Here is a 17,651-nt window from a genome sequence, read left to right as displayed (position 1 = left end):
TGTCCACTGAGGACAATCAAACTTGAGCAGAACTACTTCACTTTGTATTTAGTGGTGTTTTCATAAGTTAATGTCCAGGTATTCTTTGGTGAATCTTTTGGTCTGATGTTTTCAAGTCTCATATTTGAACAATATTGTTGTTTGGTGTATGCTTGTAATGTTTATTAAAGTTAATTAACTATTTTTAAATAGTGTTTTCTTTATGCAATGGTTTCAATTTTGCTCTGTTTACAGAGCTAAAATTGTATATTAAAAGGAACTCGACCGGGAAATAGCTGCTCCTCCACAAATGTACTCGTCCTTCGGCAAAATTAAACAACAACATGATAGCACTGAACTTTATTACATAATATTTGGAACTAACATTTCACAACTGTAGGATTTTATTTACACAAACCAGTATTAATCTTTACGTATTAATTTGGCTTTTGGGTCATCTGGCCTCAACACAACGTATGTACTCTTGTATCTTCTGTTGTCCCCGTCCATTTTTGCGTAATTGTAGCATCCTACTGTAGCCATACCAATACCCGCGAGCGCTAAGCCTGTTGAGGCCAATATCTCGGGGATTTCATGCCACCCCTGTTGAAGTAGTTGTCCAAGGGAACGCCTAGAAGCTGAAGCCATCGTAATTCACGTAAATTTAGTAATTTACGCTATGAAAATATCCAAAACCCCTCTCAAATTCGATCGTTTCACCACACCTGATTGTAAAATGACAGACGACAGTAGAATGACATGACAGTGGCAGCTAAAATGACAAATAACTGGTGGTCAAGAATGTTTCCACAGAGTACTTAATTATATACGCAGTGGTTCCCTGAAAGTTAGCGCTGCACGCCCCATGCCCGTTTCACATGCACAAAGTCACGGGACGGCTTCCGTTATGAAGTAATCTATGTAACTTTCACATGGCACGGCTACGTGCCGTGGCCGTGTGTCGCCCGTGCTTCTCCACTGTAAACTGGTAGTAATATAATTTACTTGTATATAGACGTTTCACATGAACGCGTGCATTTACATTTGCATAGATATTTCGATGCCACGCGCTTATTCATAATCGAGTCCTCAAAAGAGTCGTGAATGGTACGATACGGGCATCTGTTGTTATACCTATTTTTTTATTTTCCAACAATTAGCTTTTTTCCCCCGTTAAACAGGCCGTCTGAATTTATTACGTCAGTTAAATAAAAACAGTCTGTCAATTTAATTTATGATTGATTGCATGCATCGTTTCAAGTGTTTTATAATCAGTGTACACTATAATACGTTGATAAATAAAAATATAAAATATGCTACCAAAACCCAAAATTATCGGTCATCCGGTAGTATTTTCAAAGGGAATAGTCGGTTTATTCAAGCGAGCATGGTGGGAAATACCTGAAGTAATGGGTGCTTCGTTTATGGGACTTATGGGGGCGGTAATGGCTACAGTTGGCTGTATAAATTACATGAATAATGATGGTGAGAATAAAGAATACAAGAGCGTGTATTACATTGTACGAACAGGAGATCCGCGAGCCTGTAAACTGAAAAATCCAACGTTCAGCAAGTATTCGTGCTAAAGTAATTTATGGCTTTTTTGGTAAGCCCGACTATTATAGCAGAAAATAATAAATATTTTAAGTTAATGAGTGTTTAAATTTTCGTCTTTGTTTCCTTGAATAAACGAAAGCGAGATCCTACCCTATTCTCTTAAAATTTCCGGTCCAGTCTAACCGGATACATGGATTACATGGAGCGAAGACAATCCAAAATATAACCCTGTAATATCTGTAGTTCGGTTATTAGCCCGGTTGACCAAAGAACTACTGAACTTTCAGTTGCGATAGTTCGGTCTAGTCTTCAGATTCGGTGGCCTCGGCGTCCGCAAAATTTCCAGTTTAAGTCTACCGGCGTTCCTATCCTCGGTCTGCGGCACTAAGGAGTTCACCAGCAAAATTTTAGCCCCTTCACTGGTCGATTCTGAGGTGCCGTGTCTGACTGATGGCATGAACGCCTGGAAAGTGGCTTGCTCAAACACAGCCTTCCCTGACAACCCGGCTTCCCAGAGACAGTGGGACGAGCCGCTCTGCAGATTGACGAGAAATAAACTAATTGAAACATCTGTCAATACTGCTGAGCGTGCCCGCCTACTGGCTATGGGAGAGTGGGAGTCAGGGTTATGGCTTCACGCACTGCCGTCACCCAGCGTTGGGACCATGCTGGGTGACACAACATTCCGGCTCGCTACATGCCTACGCCTCGGCGCTCCCACTGCGGCTCCGCATCGCTGTCAGTGCGGCGAATCTGTGGACCGCCTTGGGCACCATGGTCTTTCCTGTAGGTAGCAAAAGTGCTGGTCGCATGGCACGACACGCCAGGATAAATGACATTATCCATCGTGCTCTTGTCACCGCCGGAGTGCCAGCCATTTTAGAACCCAGAGGCTTGGCACGCGACGATGGCAAGAGACCAGACGGGATGTCTATAATGCCTTGGAAGATGGGAAGGTCTTTGGTGTGGGACGCAACCTGCGTCGACACCCTTGCACCTTCCCACCTTCCCAGTACGGCGAGCTGTGTCGGTGCAGCTGCTGCAGCCGCGGAAAACCTCAAACAGCACAAATATGTAAACCTCACCGGCAATTGCATTTTTGAGCCGTTTGGGGTTGAAACCTTGGGACCATGGGGCCCAAGTGCCCACAGACTCTTTCGAGAAATCAGTAAGCGATTAGTGGAGTCCACACGTGACCAAAGGGCTGGCCTATACTTCGGCCAAAGGATATGCATTGCCATCCAGCGTGGCAATGCAGCCAGCCTTTTGGGCACGATCCCAGCTGACAGTATGTACGAGTCTTACTGGGTGCATAAAAATAACCGAGTATAAATAATCTCTTCGTCATAGAACTAACTATCACATTAACTTCACTGATACTAATAACCTCAACAACATCAACCAAATGGGAGGAGTCATTTCAGTAGGGTGACACCTTTGAAAAAAAAAAACAGGCAAAGTAATTATTTATTATTTCAAATAGCCCTATGAAAGTTCTTTCACGTCAGACTATATAGTTGCAGGGTGCCAAAGATTCGGTCCTATGAAGAAGAATCCGCAAGAAACGCCATAAGGAGATACTCTCTTAAAAAAAATACAATAATTTAAAATCGTTTTCAAGCTATTCATGAGAAAGTTATATAATGCAAATGGAGCTAATTATGTATTAATCGATTGTACAAAACAATTTTAGTGCTAAGAAAAAAATATTTATACAATTCGAAATCTATACTCGGTAACTAAGTTCTCAAGCAAATATTGCAGCTTGCATTCCGATTTGCTCGTCTGTGCGGAAGCACTGCCGTGCCCGTGGTCGCCGTAGGAGCATCATGTGAAAATAAAAAGGCAAAACATATTATTTTCAATAAAATATGTCTTTAAAATCCTGAATTTTATAATACGCCTTTTTAATCAAAATGTTTTTAACTGATGTTTTGTTGAAAATAATACACAACTCTGAGGGCTCAGTGTCTTAGGGACAGTAAGTTCTGATGTTAAAATTTGTAAAAGCAGACTTATTAAGTGGATATTATATCGATACTATTATGACAACTGCACAGCACTATGCCAATATAACATGTTATTGTAAACAACATTTATTTCTAAATATAGGTTTTTATACAGAAATAAACCAAAATATAAGTACTTTCACCATCAATTCATGTTCCCGTAACATATTTTTTATAAAATGTGAATTATTTTATGTAGTTTCTAGCAAAAATAGGTTCCTAACCTGTGTAAAGACAATCCAGCTTGATTTTGGTGCTTCCTAGCACCACACTTCACAATACAACACATAGGCATATTCGTTGATTATTTCACTATTGAAATAATCTTAAAAAAGGTAAAAAGGTAAAAAGTAAAGTCTTAAAAGTAAACACGAGTGATATTCTATAAAATAGCAAAAATAAGTCACGAAGAGCACCTATTTGACAGCAAAACTACCATGACATATATGGCCAGATATGGCACGCAGAAGGATTTCAAAAGTAAATGTCACCATTTTACGCAATCACAAAAATATTGTTGTCCCTGTTTTCAAATACACTTATCTGCTTAGAAAGAGTGAGACAGAACTATGTTGCATAGTTTGTTTCATATTTATATAACTATAGATACGTCAATATCAAAACGGCGTCTCCTTATAATTCTAAGCTCGATGCATGAATCAGACTGTTATTATACTGTCACAGTCTTTTTTTTTATCGTCCCACTGCAGGGCACAGGCCTCCTCTCATACGGAGAAGGATTGAGCATTAATCACCATGAATCAGACGATACCTGTTAATTTGAAAAATATGTTTAGAAAATCAGTATTTTGCTAAACATAAATTGTTTCTCTGTGCAAGTTGGAACTTCGGTAGTTTTGTAATTTTTTTTTTGGTAACACTGGACATTTGCCTGCCACAAGTGAGTGACGTTTCTGTCATTGAAAGGTCAATCTAAGCGTTAAGTGCTATCGAATGATAAAATACACCGGCCACTATCGTCATATTATTCATTCACAGCCAGGAACCGAATGCAGTATCTTGTATCGGCATAATTACCGACGCACACTTGTTGTTCAAGCTTCTGACTGATTAGTCGCGTGATAAAATAAAAATGGGTTCCCGCTTTCAAGTTGTTCAACAGGGACCTCCTATTGAGGTTTTCCAGCTAAATCGACTCTATATGGAAGATCCTCACCCATCTAAAATTAATTTAAGTATTGGCGGTAAGTTCTATTTGCTTTAAAATTAAGATTTCCGGATAATACCGGTATATTTAGCGTTTGTTGTTGTGACATGCCGTCCCCTTTTAACCTTATTATGTAATGTTTATTATATTTGTTGTGATAAACACCAGTACACTACGTAATACGGATACAATAATTATTGGTGCATGTAATTTGATTACAAGTTAAGTCATCTTGTTTGTGTAACAGTTGTTTTTGCTAATTGGAATCTGATTAGACTGTTCTAAATTAAATAATATTTTTTTCATACTGGTTAGTTTATTGAAGTTGTGATATTTTTCTTGCAGCGTATAGGGATGAGAATGGCAAGCCTTGGGTGCTCCCTGTGGTAAGAAAGATGGAGAAGCAGATGGCTAATGATGAAACACTCTTACACGAGTACCTCCCAGTTCTTGGTGAGTAACAAAACTTTACAACCAACCATTATTTCTACCGTCTATCTGTCCGAAATCTGATCAGTATTTTTATTGAGCCCCTGTACACTGGAATATATACTCATTCATGTCATAATCCACCTACAAGTCCTGTGGGTAAAACTACCAGAACAATTAATAAGCTAAATAAAAGTAAACATACATAACCCAGCCTTGGGTTTTTTTTAAAAAGGTGCAGTAGATGAAATCTACTCATCTAATGAAAAAAAAAATTGTTACATTCATGTACAACTTGATATAAAATATTTATAAAAAAAACAGTTTCATGGTGCTCAATGTTGCAAACTGGCGGAAGACAAATTATCAAGTAATATTAAGTCCTTATCTGTATAACATTTTGCTTTTAAATAGGAAATCAATAAGTTATCACAGCACATTACTGTGATAAGACAAAAACTGTAAAGTATTGTTTTTAGCTGTTGTTAAGTAGGTACTAATGGATTGTAGTCAAGACATTTTGTTTAAAAAATGGTGTCAATGTGAAATTGTAATTGTACTGTTTTTTTGCTCATGGTAAAAAAAACGCTACTAACATCTTACTATTTTAAAAAATCACCTGCAACTTTGTTCAATCCAAGCCCAATGAAAAGTAGCCTATCATATTATGATCCTAGGCATCACCTATCACCATGGAGAATGATGTTTCAGTCATTCCAACCTTATTGTTGTGATAAATAAACAAACTAAATCACTTTTGTATTTATAAAAAAAGTAATGATTTTCCACACATCTTACCAAAGCTGTATAAATTATAAATAATAATAAGCCTTTTATTTCGGACACAAACAATTGTGTTTCTTATACTACTACAGTTTTCTATAAATATCTACTTTTTTCTTGATTAAAATTATTCGCGTATTTGGTGCTACTTTATTTTCTCTACTTATATAAATTATACATACTTACATACAAATAATTATCTTCTCCATAACAATGACCTTATACATTATAATATATAGGTACTTAGCATTGCATAACCATGTGCACTATCATTATCTTATACATATCTATGTTTGTGTGCAAAAGATATGTTGAATAACATCATTATCAGATAAATTAACTTCTTTGTTGTTTTACCTATATTACACATCAATGAACAAATTATTCTATCAAAATTCATATAATAAAGGTGGTTCTTTAAGATTGAATGGACTGGAAATGCATTCTAGTTGATGCTAGTGCTAAAGATATCAGTTTTGGAGGACTGCCCAATTTACAAATAGAATAGAAATACTAGTTTTGAAATATTGTAGGAGTTAAGGTCATAGCATACATGATCGGCACTGCACGGCGCAGCTCCAACCCAGCGATTAACTTATGGGTGAAATCGAGCTTGAATCTAGCTAACAGCTTACAGCTGCCGTTCATGTATGCAAAGACCTTAAGAGAGTGCTTTAAATAATGTTGCACATGACAATAATATAGGATCATTTGGTACTGAGTCAAGCAATTAATTCTTCCCATTGAGGAGGCAGCTTTACTATTAAGTGCTCCTTAGTGATAAGTCACATTTTGACCGCTCATGGTTTATTAGGCGATAGATAACGCCGATAAACCCATATCATTACGTTATTTCATGTCTTTAATATAAATTATAAACATAATCAGAATCGTACGATTTACGTCATAGCGAACAAAAAATTGTTGCCATAGAAGTTTCATACCTACATAAAAATATGTTTTTGTTGGCAGAAATTAAAAAAAAAATGAAAAAAAAAGTACTGATGATGCAGATATGTTCTGTTAACGATCCTGGACCACCAGTTTCTTTTTGTGCACTGCTTAAAATTAATTCCTGTATATGATAGTGCCTCGTTTTCTTTAACTCCCCAGCTAGTGACCAGGGCCAACCATGAGCCAACTCGAACTCACTGCCCTTCACAGCCACTTCCTGTATTTTTTTTACTGAGAAAAAAAAAAGTGGTGCCACAAATTTCCCAGCTAAGCTTCCATATACCTATAATGAGAGTTTCTTCCTCAGGAATGGAGCAGTTCTCGGCTGCATCGACTGCCATGCTCCTCGGTGAAGACAGCCCCGCCATCGCCTCTGGACGTGTAAGTTACTTTATTATACCACCACCACGAGCAACTTAGAGTATAACAAATCATTATCTTGTCCTTAACACGTGAGTTCCGAGTGCAAAAAAAAGTTCTATCTACAAAAACGTTAGTTCCGTTTTCAAAAAAAGGGTCTGTGTGCAAATATGTAAGTTTCGCGTGGAAAATCTTTTAGTTTTGATAAGAACGTTCTGTATTCTCAGCATTAAAATTTTGTCCAATTACACAGTTCTTCTTAACATTATTCCTAGCTAAAGTTTATTTTGACTCTTTCCCAACATTTCGCAATTTTGCATGTTTCAATAATATGTCCATTCGTTAATATCACGTTTATTTATTTACAAATGAAAGCATCCGGCGCCGGTCGCGTCGTTGTGACAATTAATCATTGACGCACTATGGTCACACCATTATAAATACATACTTACATACATGTTAAGCAATAATTTATTTATTGCATCATACACCAGCTGGGTGCCGTTAAAAACACGTTTGGTTTTTGTTTACTTACGTCCTTCTAGAATTAGGCACTTGGGGCACATTTTTTTCTACTAAAAGTAACTGTCTGTCTGAACGCATTTCACGCCAAAAAACTGAACTAATTTAGTACATACATAGGTCTGAGAAAGGAAATAGGCTACTTTTTATCAGGGCACGTGGAGTAGTCAGTGGCGGATTAAGAGTATCCGAGGCCCTAAGCACAGACCCTCTATTGCTTAAATGTAAATGGAAGGAATGGAATGGAAGGTTGAAGAAGTTGACCGAGCGAAGCGACCGTGATGCCTATGTAGTTACAAATGCGCGAGCGAAGCGAGCGCGAAATTTTTTTCGGACTCGTACGGTGGTAAAATTTATCCCAAATGTACTTAATTTTTTGTTCTGAATACGCGAGAGAAGCGAGCGCGAAATTTTAATTATTTTTAAGACTCAGAACCAAAATTATGTAAAAGGGCTGCATTTCAAACCTTCATTTCTTTCTGTTGGACAAGTAAGATGGATATAAACATAAGATCGATAACAACAAGCTTTGCTTCGCGACGTTGGTCCGCAGACCACTTGGAAGGCCTCCAGGGACCACCAGTGGTCCGCGGACCACCGGATAAGAACCACCGATCTAAAGCATCCAAAATTTTCGGATATGTTTGTTGTATTGCACTCGTAGTTACAGTGTGAGCTTCCCAACGAGTGTCCGATAGCGACTTCAGAACGCTATCGTTGCCTATTAATTCTTTTAAAACTGCCCAACGATGAGTAGAACCCAAAAAAAATTGTATAACAACTGTACAAATGAAAAAAAAATCATTGCGATCGTACTCGTACAACAATCAACAGCACTGCGACCAATCAAGTTTAGAGGCGGGGGTGTATGAAGGGTCACTCCCGAACTGCTCGCGCCTTGTGATTTCGGACATATTGTGGATGAATCTCGATAAAATGTAGGTATAAAATGAAAAGCCAGCAGAGGATGGAGGCCCCTGGAGCACGGGGGCCCCAAGCACGTGCTTGTAGTGCTTATACGTTAATCCGCCACTAAGTAGTTCCCTTGGTACGCGGGTGAATCGTGGGAAATAGCTAAGTAATTCGTAAATACAGTATTATCTAATAAAATCTACTAAAAGATTCAGCATGTACTTTGTGGAGATTTCATGCGTAGGTAATTGAGTTAACTTTTATCAAATAAACACATGTTGCCTTGTCGACCCACTTAGGTTCGTGAGAATCAATTACATACATCGGGGTCGCTCTCTCATTGTTGGTATATCTACGCCCCCCACTGGCCTTGCGCAGCTGCATACTAGTGCATATCTACTACACTATTGTCCTTCAATGTCAGCAATAAAACTCCTTCGAACGTAACTAAAGCCATAGATTTGCAAATCAGTGTTAACTCACGATTGGAAATGGCCAGATAAGAAAGCTATTAAACGATAAGTTCAAGGCATTCATACTTTTTGGATTAACGATCAGCTGCAATCTTTAATGGCCTTGACTGGTGATAACTTATTTTAAAATCGTCGTTACTTTTTACGCCAAGGTCATTACAAGATAAGAATGATCTCTTTAGAATTTTAGATCGAGTGCAGATATGCTCGAGAAAATGATGATTTCCTATTGTCTTATAATTAAAAGCAGTAAAAGATTGAATGGCGTGATTCTACGGGAATAATAAAGGAAACTAACTTCCGCCAGCGGTTTCGCGCTCTCTCCGCGCACACAGATAAAAGTGGTCTACGGCCCCCCTCGATATACGGGCTATCTCACACTGAAAGGATTTTCAAATCGGACCAGCTGCTCAGATTATCGCGTGAAAAATAACTCTTCGGCTAACAATCCTAACTAATATTATAAATGAGAAAGTAACTCTGTCTGTCTGTCTTTCTGTCTGTCTGTCTGTCTTTTCTTCACGCCTAAACTACTGAATCGATTTGTGTGAAATTTGGTACAGTGACACGTCGCGATTGAACTGACGACGTAACTTTGCAATGGCGTTGCAGTTACGATAAAAATATTTTTGCTGGTTGTTTACCGTTTTAACAATTGAGGAGCATTAAAACAACATTATTATATCAATAATCAATGAATGTTATTACGTCGTCAGTTCAATCGCGACGTGTCAGGAACGCATTCTCTGAATGGCCGAACTATACTAATATTATCACTGTCCAGGATTTCAACTGTAACTCCATTTGAGTAGGTACTTAACTGAAGGTAAACAATCTTGTTATGACTTTTTACTTAAAACTAAGTTTACAAATAGAAACCGGCTAAAAGTCAATGTAAATACAATAATAACAAATTACCTCATTAAATCATTATTTTGAGTAGTAGGTACCCAGGTAGTTTATTTATTTAATATGTATTTGTGTTAAAAGTCCAATCAAGATCGTTGACCTTTAGAAGCACTTCGCGTACTCAAATGCTGTAGGTACACCTAGATTGAAGATATACACTGCACATATAATATTAACCTTAAAGACAGACCAAACGTAACAGACAGGCATGTATTGCTGGGGAATGTGTTGCGCCACTTCTACCCAGCAAAAACACATAGAAAATCACCATGGGCGTGGGCGATTTAGGAGCTATCTTTTGTTTTTGACGTTCAAATTTTGAACTTACCCTTCCATAAATCTGAGTCTTATTAGAAGATCGACATACGTTCTCGTCTTTCACATGTTAAATTTATGTGTGTTTTCTAGGCGTTTGGCGTACAAACTCTATCAGGAACGGGCAGTCTTCGCGTCGGAGCTGAGCTGCTGAATAAACATCTGAAGTACACCAACTTCTACTACTCGGTACCCACCTGGGGTATGTTAGCGTGCACTTGTTTTTCACCTATCATCATTGCGCTTATGTTCATATCCCCATATCAATGTTGTATGAAGCTGGATCTAGTTTTTGCAGGATAGGGTTTAGTCACAATATCTAAAAAAAACTATAATATTTTTTTTTTGTTTAATTTAAAACATTTATATTAGCTTCACTTGTACTTGTACTTGTACTACTATGCATGTAAAAAAATGTCTGATCTTAATTTGACCCACTTCCCGGTCTACGATTAGGATGAAATTTTGCACACGCTCTGAGTTATGGTGACATTACATACCTACACAACGAGCGTGGTTTTTAGTTTTTAAAACTATTAGTTTTTTTTTTAATTGTAGACAATATGTTGTGAAATAAAAATAAATAAATGATCAGCATCAAGCCAATAATCTACTTAAATACAACTACTTATAACTCAAGAACGGCTCTATAGAATTCGCTGGAAATTGGTGAGGAGGTAGCTTAGATCCTTTGAAAGGACTTTGCATAGATAGGATTTTTCATCCCCATCCGGGTGCGGCAAGTAGTTTGCTTGGGACGCGAGTGAAACTGCTGACAGAAGCTAGTAATTTATATATGTGAGTTCAGACGTGATTTAGCCGTATCCTGCAAAACTCCGATCCCAATAGGAAATTAATATCCCGTGTTAAAGTAGCTTTACAATGACAAATAGGTTCGTAGATCCAAAATAAGTTCAAAAGACCTTTATTTTAACGAAGAGTTTTTTACTAGATATCATAGAAGATATAAATGTTCGGCCATTTTTTCAGAGAAAAGTAATTTTTTTTTGCCAACTGAGCCGCAGGAGAGCATTCTTTTATCAAGAGTTTCTTTAGACACAACCAAAAGAAGTAACGAAAAAGGTGTTTTTTTTTTGTGTAACATGTATTTCTATTTACTATATTACACACATATAATGTCGATTAGTCTGTTTGCATTAATTAAATCATTATTCGTAAGATTATATCGTAATCGTAGTTCAAATACTTCATTGGAGAGTGGTACTTATCTTCAGATACATATAAAGTGCCTTAGATAAGTATATAAGTGGTGGCCAGAGATATATCAGTGATTTTACTGAGTAATAGATTATCGAGGATTGCCTCAGGGACGATAATGAAGGCCATAAAATACATAATATTTGCAACCAGTAAAAACAAGGACATTTATATTTTACTAGCTTCCGCCCACGGCTTGGCCCGCGTGGAGTTCGGTTATATCGCGTTCCCAAGAGAATTCTTCAAAAGTCCGGGATAAAAACTATCCTTGATTCTTTCTCAAGGTCAACTCTATCTTTGTACCAAATTTTATTAAAATCAGTTCAGTGGTTTAGACGTGAAAGCATAACAGACAGACAGACAGAGTTACTTTCGCATTTATGATATTAGTAGGGATTACTAGCTTCTAGTAGCGGTTTCACTTCCTTCCCGAGGGAAGTAATTCCCGCATTCACGTAAAAAAGTAGTCTATATGTGATTTTGATGTATAAGGTATGCAGCTACCAAGTTTCGTTGAAATCCGTTCAGCCGTTTGCGCGAAAATTAACATCATCATCTCCCCTAAAATTACTCATTTCTAGTCTTCTTGAGATCAGTAGTGTAATTGAATAAAGATGATTAAAAATTGAAAATATGCTCAGGTTATCAGTGTTTTATATTAATAATCGCATTATTAATTATACATATTGATAGTCAGGGAAGTAGGACAGGAAAATATTTACATTCTCTTTCAACTCTCTTTAGTTCCTTTTGTATTTCGTCATCTTTAGCAATTTTATCTTGTTTAATTTGTATTTTCTTATTATTTATTTAGCTAACTTACTAAACCTTAATTATATTATTCTTCGTTTCGTTTTCGTACCTCATATTTGTTATCATCCATGCTTATGTGTAGACCACTTTCTATAGTACGCTCTCATATTCTTGATCCATTTAGTCTACCTCACTCCCACAACGAAGACGTCCACCAACAAGGTGGACAGACGACCTTATGAAGGTCGCCGGAAGACGCTGGATGCAGGTCGCCTCCAACAGGTGTCTGTGGAGATCTAAGGGGGAGGCCTATGTTCAGCAGTGGACGTCCTATGGCCGAAATGATGACTCCCACAAGCAAACAGCCTTTAACAAAATACCCTTTTCTCTCAGATAACCATCACCTGGTATTCGTGAACTCCGGCTTCACGAACCCTCGCACCTACCGCTATTGGAATGCGAAACAGCGTGGCATTGACTTCGAGGGGCTCATTGAGGATCTGCGCTCGGCACCCGAGAACTCTGTAGTGTTGTTGCACGCGTGCGCACACAATCCTACTGGTATCGACCCCACTCAGGAGCAGTGGGAGAAAATTGCTGATGTTATGGAGGTATGTTAGAGTATATATATATTAGACTTTTCAGTTTTGTGAACAAGATCATCTGTTTACTTCTTCCTTCGCTCCAATTCTCCACTGCTTGAAAATGATAACTGTATTTTTTTTTCGGTTATGAATTTTATAACTGTTCGCAACATCTGGTTAACGGACGGAAACTTTATTTTTTGCCTCTCTCTTTCTGTTATATATTATGTGTTACCCTTCAATAAAACGTATACTTGAGGTACTGTATAATTTACGCTCAAAATAAAAAAAAAAAACATAAATATCCGTTTTTCTTTCAAAAACTGCAGAATTGCCACTGTGAAAATGATCTTAAAAAACATTTAGTTTGACGTTATAATAATTATTCCTTTAGGAGCGCAAGTTGTTCCCGTTCTTCGACAGCGCGTACCAGGGCTTCGCATCAGGCGACCTCGACCAGGACGCGTGGGCCGTGCGCTACTTCGTCAAGCGAGGCTTCGAGCTCGTCTGCGCCCAATCTTACGCTAAGAACTTCGGATTGTATAGTGAGTGTCACTTTTTATGCAATAGGTAATTTGTCCTGAAAGGGACCTTTATTTTGAGTCGTTTTTGCAGTTCAAACATTGTAACCTTTCAGCGGTCATGTCCCACATACCGCATGCATTAACATATATGTAAAAGAAGTTTTACAGATATTTTAATTCTCTCGTTGAACGAATTTTAATATTACTTATTGAAAAAAAAAACACAGTCGTCAATTCTTGCCATAATTTAAAACTTTAATGGAACTATAGTTCGGCCATTCAGAGAATGCGTTCCTGACACGTCGCGATTGAACTGACGACGTAACTTTGCAATGGCGTTGCAGTTACGATAAAAATATTTTTGCTGGTTGTTTACCGTTTTAACAATTGAGGAGCATTAAAACAACATTATTATATCAATAATCAATGAATGTTATTACGTCGTCAGTTCAATCGCGACGTGTCAGGAACGCATTCTCTGAATGGCCGAACTATAATTTTCAAATAAGTTTTAGCATTCCACATATAACATTGATTGAACATCCTTGGCAGTCGTTACGGGTATTCAGAAGCCAGTAACAGTCTGACACCAGTCTAATCGAGGGTATCGGGTTGCCCGGGTAACTGGGTTGAGGAGGTCAGTTAGGGCAGTCGCTCCTTGTAAAGCACTGGTACTCAGCTACATTCGATTAGACTGGAAGCCGACCCCAACATAGTTGGGAAAAAGGCTCGGAGGATGTATGAAGTTGAAACTTGAAACCTTTAAGGCACTGACCAAAATATTTTTTTTTTTGCATTTCACATACATAACAAGAACCTATCTTCCCCAGACGAGCGTGTAGGCAACCTAGCGATCGTAGTGTCGGACGCGTCGGTAGTGCCCGCCATGAAATCGCAGCTGACGTGGATAGTGCGCGGCATGTACTCCAACCCGCCCGCGCACGGCGCCCGCGTCGTCACCAACGTGCTCGCCAACAAGCAGCTCTTCGACGAGTGGTAGGTACCGAAACTGGTCATAAAATGTCTTTAACTCGTTAACTTCAAAAGAATCATAGATATATGTAAGTGATTAAATATGCTAGATTCTTGTACAATAAGGCTGCTTTACCACTAGCGTTTTACGGGTCCGACGTTTGTCCGATGTTTGCGCAACATTGGCGCAAACGTTGGTTACTTTTGCGCTGCGCCAACGTTAACGTCGCCTCGTCGTCAACTCGCCAAGAAGATGATGAATAATAGATAAATAATGAATGTTTCTTTTCCTTGCGCAGGAGGGAACACATCAAGGCTATGTCCTCGAGAGTGATTGAAATGAGAGAAGCCTTGAGAGCTGAGCTTATCAAGTAAGTTACTCTTTGATCTTACTTACAAGTTATAAAACTATATACATGTAAAATATTTGTGATTTCTTCAACAATTTTAATAATGTTTTCCCTTTTTCCAGACTGGGCACACCCGGCAACTGGGATCACATAGTCAAACAAATCGGACTCTTCTCCTACACTGGTCTGACCCAACGTCAGACTGAGCATTTAATCCAGGAATACCACATCTACCTTCTGAAGTCCGGCCGTATCAACGTCTGTGGTCTGAATCCGAACAACGTGCAATATATGGCGCGGGCCATGCACGACGCCGTCACCAAGTTCCCGGCTGACGAGTAATTTGTTTCTTTATTTGTAGCGTGAATGGGATTCTTTAGTTATTTTCGTCAGTCAGTTGAGGCTTGCAACCTTCATGGTCTATCCTTGAGTATGAGAAAAAAGAACGATAGAGGCTTCTTTTTTAAAATCGTTTAAAAATAATTTGAGCCATGATTATTCCATAGGTTCATAACAAAAGAGTATGGAAAGCGAATAGTATTTGCGGATCTCAACTTTATGATTGAATTTTCTAAGGAATGCCATGCTAAAGGTTAAAATGTTGTGTGAGCGTAAATAAATGCGGTTAAAACAGAACATAAGATCCCTTAAGTATTTTCTAAGATAACAAATGTTGCTATCTTACACACCAATTCGTGAAACAACGTGCCTTCTTTTAATTTTATTGCTAAAAATACAGTGTCTAAAAAATAAGAGAAGAATTACGCTCACACGACATTCAACCTTAATACAAAGAGATTAAAGTCGGTAATGGTAAAGTAATTTTTATTAGACAAATGCACAGCTATAGAGAACGTAATATGGTCACAGTATATCTCGTATTGAGTAAGTAATTTATTTTTTGCATAGACCAATACGTATAATATCTGGTTTTCTAGTAAAATATATAAAACCATAGTTGTACCGTTATAAAAAACCATCAATGTGTATTATCATGGTATATATCAATTTATGCAATAGAGTGCAATTTTCATAGTGTAAAACATATGTATATAGACCTCCTTATGCGTTATAGTGTATATTTTTATGTCAGCGGTTCTTTGTCTATGGCAATTTGAGATTATTCGCGAAATTATATTAATTGTAGTCTTAAAATTAATTATGATATTATTGGCGTCAGTAAGCCAAGATAGACAGAGATTATTAAAATTAATTGGCTTTTGGCCTTAAAACGCATGGCTTCAAAAATTATTGAATTTGGTATCGCTGGTTAAACCATTTCCATGGTTTCCATGGGGGAATTTTAATACCTAATCGCGTATTTACTCTATAAAATGGAATTTATATCGACGAACCGAAACGTTTTTACTGTCGTCGATATAGACCATTCTTATTGTTTTAGTATATCGATAAGGTGTAGCTAAATAAAATATATACATATAAATATATATATACTTATTATATATTTATCTCGATATAAATCTATTCCAGTGATATGGTCATTTATTTTTATATACATACTCAGGAATAATAAAACACTATGATATATTTACAGATTATATTGCGCATGAAATAAATAGCAAGACCCGGATTGTTTCTCAAGAAGGATGTCTTATAGAAATTTTAAAACAAGAAAGCCATCCCTAGTATGAATTCTTGATATTGCACTTTTGAATCCCTTTAGTACAACTACTAGATAATTTGAGGTCGTGGATAGTAAAAAGCCAGCTACGTCTCTCTTCAAAATTGTTAGAGCTAAACCAATATGGCAACTAAAGAGTTTGTATTACGGATAGCTTGCGTTTGACCACCGTCTCAAGAAAATTGTACAACGTGGTCACCGCTTTTAGTTTTAATTTTCATACAACGACTAGGCATTTCGTGAAATCATTAGCGCAGATCAAAGACACGATCAAATGTTATAAAATCTCATTTCACACTTATACTGAATAGTACATTTTAAAAAGGAGGCTATCATTATAATCTTCTTTCATTTTAACATTGCATTTTATTACAAAACTGTTAAATAAAATATAGGATTTACATTTGCATTTCAAAACCTAGAGTTTTTTATATATTTTGTCCCAATGAAAATCTTGGTTATATTCGTTATTGAACGTTTTAAAGTTACCATAAAACACCACACTATTGCTCAATGTTAGGGTTGCCAGTTACGAATTTAAAACAGCTGTATTTAGCTTTTTACACCTAGCTTTATAATATTTATTCTGGTAACTCTTCACTGCGAATCACTGATAGTATTAAAAACGCAGAGCAATAATATTTTTGTAATGTACATATATATAATTGTCAAAAAATATGTAATTACCAGTTAATTTGGCTGTGATCCAATTTTAAAAATTATTTATAAAGATTGTAAAACATTTTGAAGGATATACACTGCTAATGTAAATCGTGTTCAATGTAATATTTATATGACCAAGTTTGGGTCGCTGACAGCTTTTATTTATTTTTTATTAAATCAAATCCAGTATTGCAGTATTAAATGCTTTTAGTTCGGAACTAAACGAGCCATTTACATTCATTGCTTTTATTTAGGATTATTACTAAGATATGTTGCGAAATAAATCTCAGTTGTTATAAAGAGTTTTGTTGTTATTTAAATATCCTTTTTGATGAAATATTTAATTTCTTTTGCAGCGACGAGACTCGGTCCAAATTGTAGTGGAGATCGAAATTAACGGTATGTGTTGTATTACCGGTGCCGGGGCATAAATGTATATATCTACCTATGTGTATATATTTAAATTTTATAAATTAAACACCAATAATAACAACACAGACCGTACTACTCATTTTATTTTACTATGTTTGGGATGGTTTTATAAATAAAGTTAACATTGCCTTTATGTGCATGTC

The 17,651-nt window shown here is 37.1% G+C and overlaps 2 protein-coding genes across 2 annotated transcripts; one reads left to right on the top strand and one right to left on the bottom strand.

The window, feature by feature from the left end:
* Positions 1 to 324: 324 nt before the first annotated feature.
* On the bottom strand, positions 325 to 744 carry LOC124641599. Its single transcript, XM_047179745.1, has one exon. The coding sequence runs from the start codon at positions 625 to 627 to the stop codon at positions 403 to 405; it is 225 nt and encodes a 74-aa protein (XP_047035701.1). The 5' UTR covers positions 628 to 744; the 3' UTR covers positions 325 to 402.
* Positions 745 to 4,457: 3,713 nt separating this feature from the next.
* On the top strand, positions 4,458 to 17,573 carry LOC124636915 (aspartate aminotransferase, cytoplasmic). The gene is made up of 10 exons (XM_047173190.1): positions 4,458 to 4,750; positions 5,059 to 5,166; positions 7,187 to 7,260; positions 10,464 to 10,572; positions 12,735 to 12,952; positions 13,320 to 13,470; positions 14,280 to 14,445; positions 14,721 to 14,792; positions 14,894 to 15,109; positions 17,433 to 17,573. The coding sequence occupies exons 1-10, from the start codon at positions 4,639 to 4,641 to the stop codon at positions 17,455 to 17,457; spliced, it is 1,251 nt and encodes a 416-aa protein (XP_047029146.1). The 5' UTR covers positions 4,458 to 4,638; the 3' UTR covers positions 17,458 to 17,573.
* Positions 17,574 to 17,651: the final 78 nt, after the last annotated feature.

Source organism: Helicoverpa zea, chromosome 2 (assembly GCF_022581195.2).
Source record: "Helicoverpa zea isolate HzStark_Cry1AcR chromosome 2, ilHelZeax1.1, whole genome shotgun sequence".
In the NCBI taxonomy this organism is placed as follows: Eukaryota; Metazoa; Arthropoda; class Insecta; order Lepidoptera; family Noctuidae; genus Helicoverpa; species Helicoverpa zea.
This window is presented reverse-complemented; position numbering and strand designations above follow the sequence as displayed.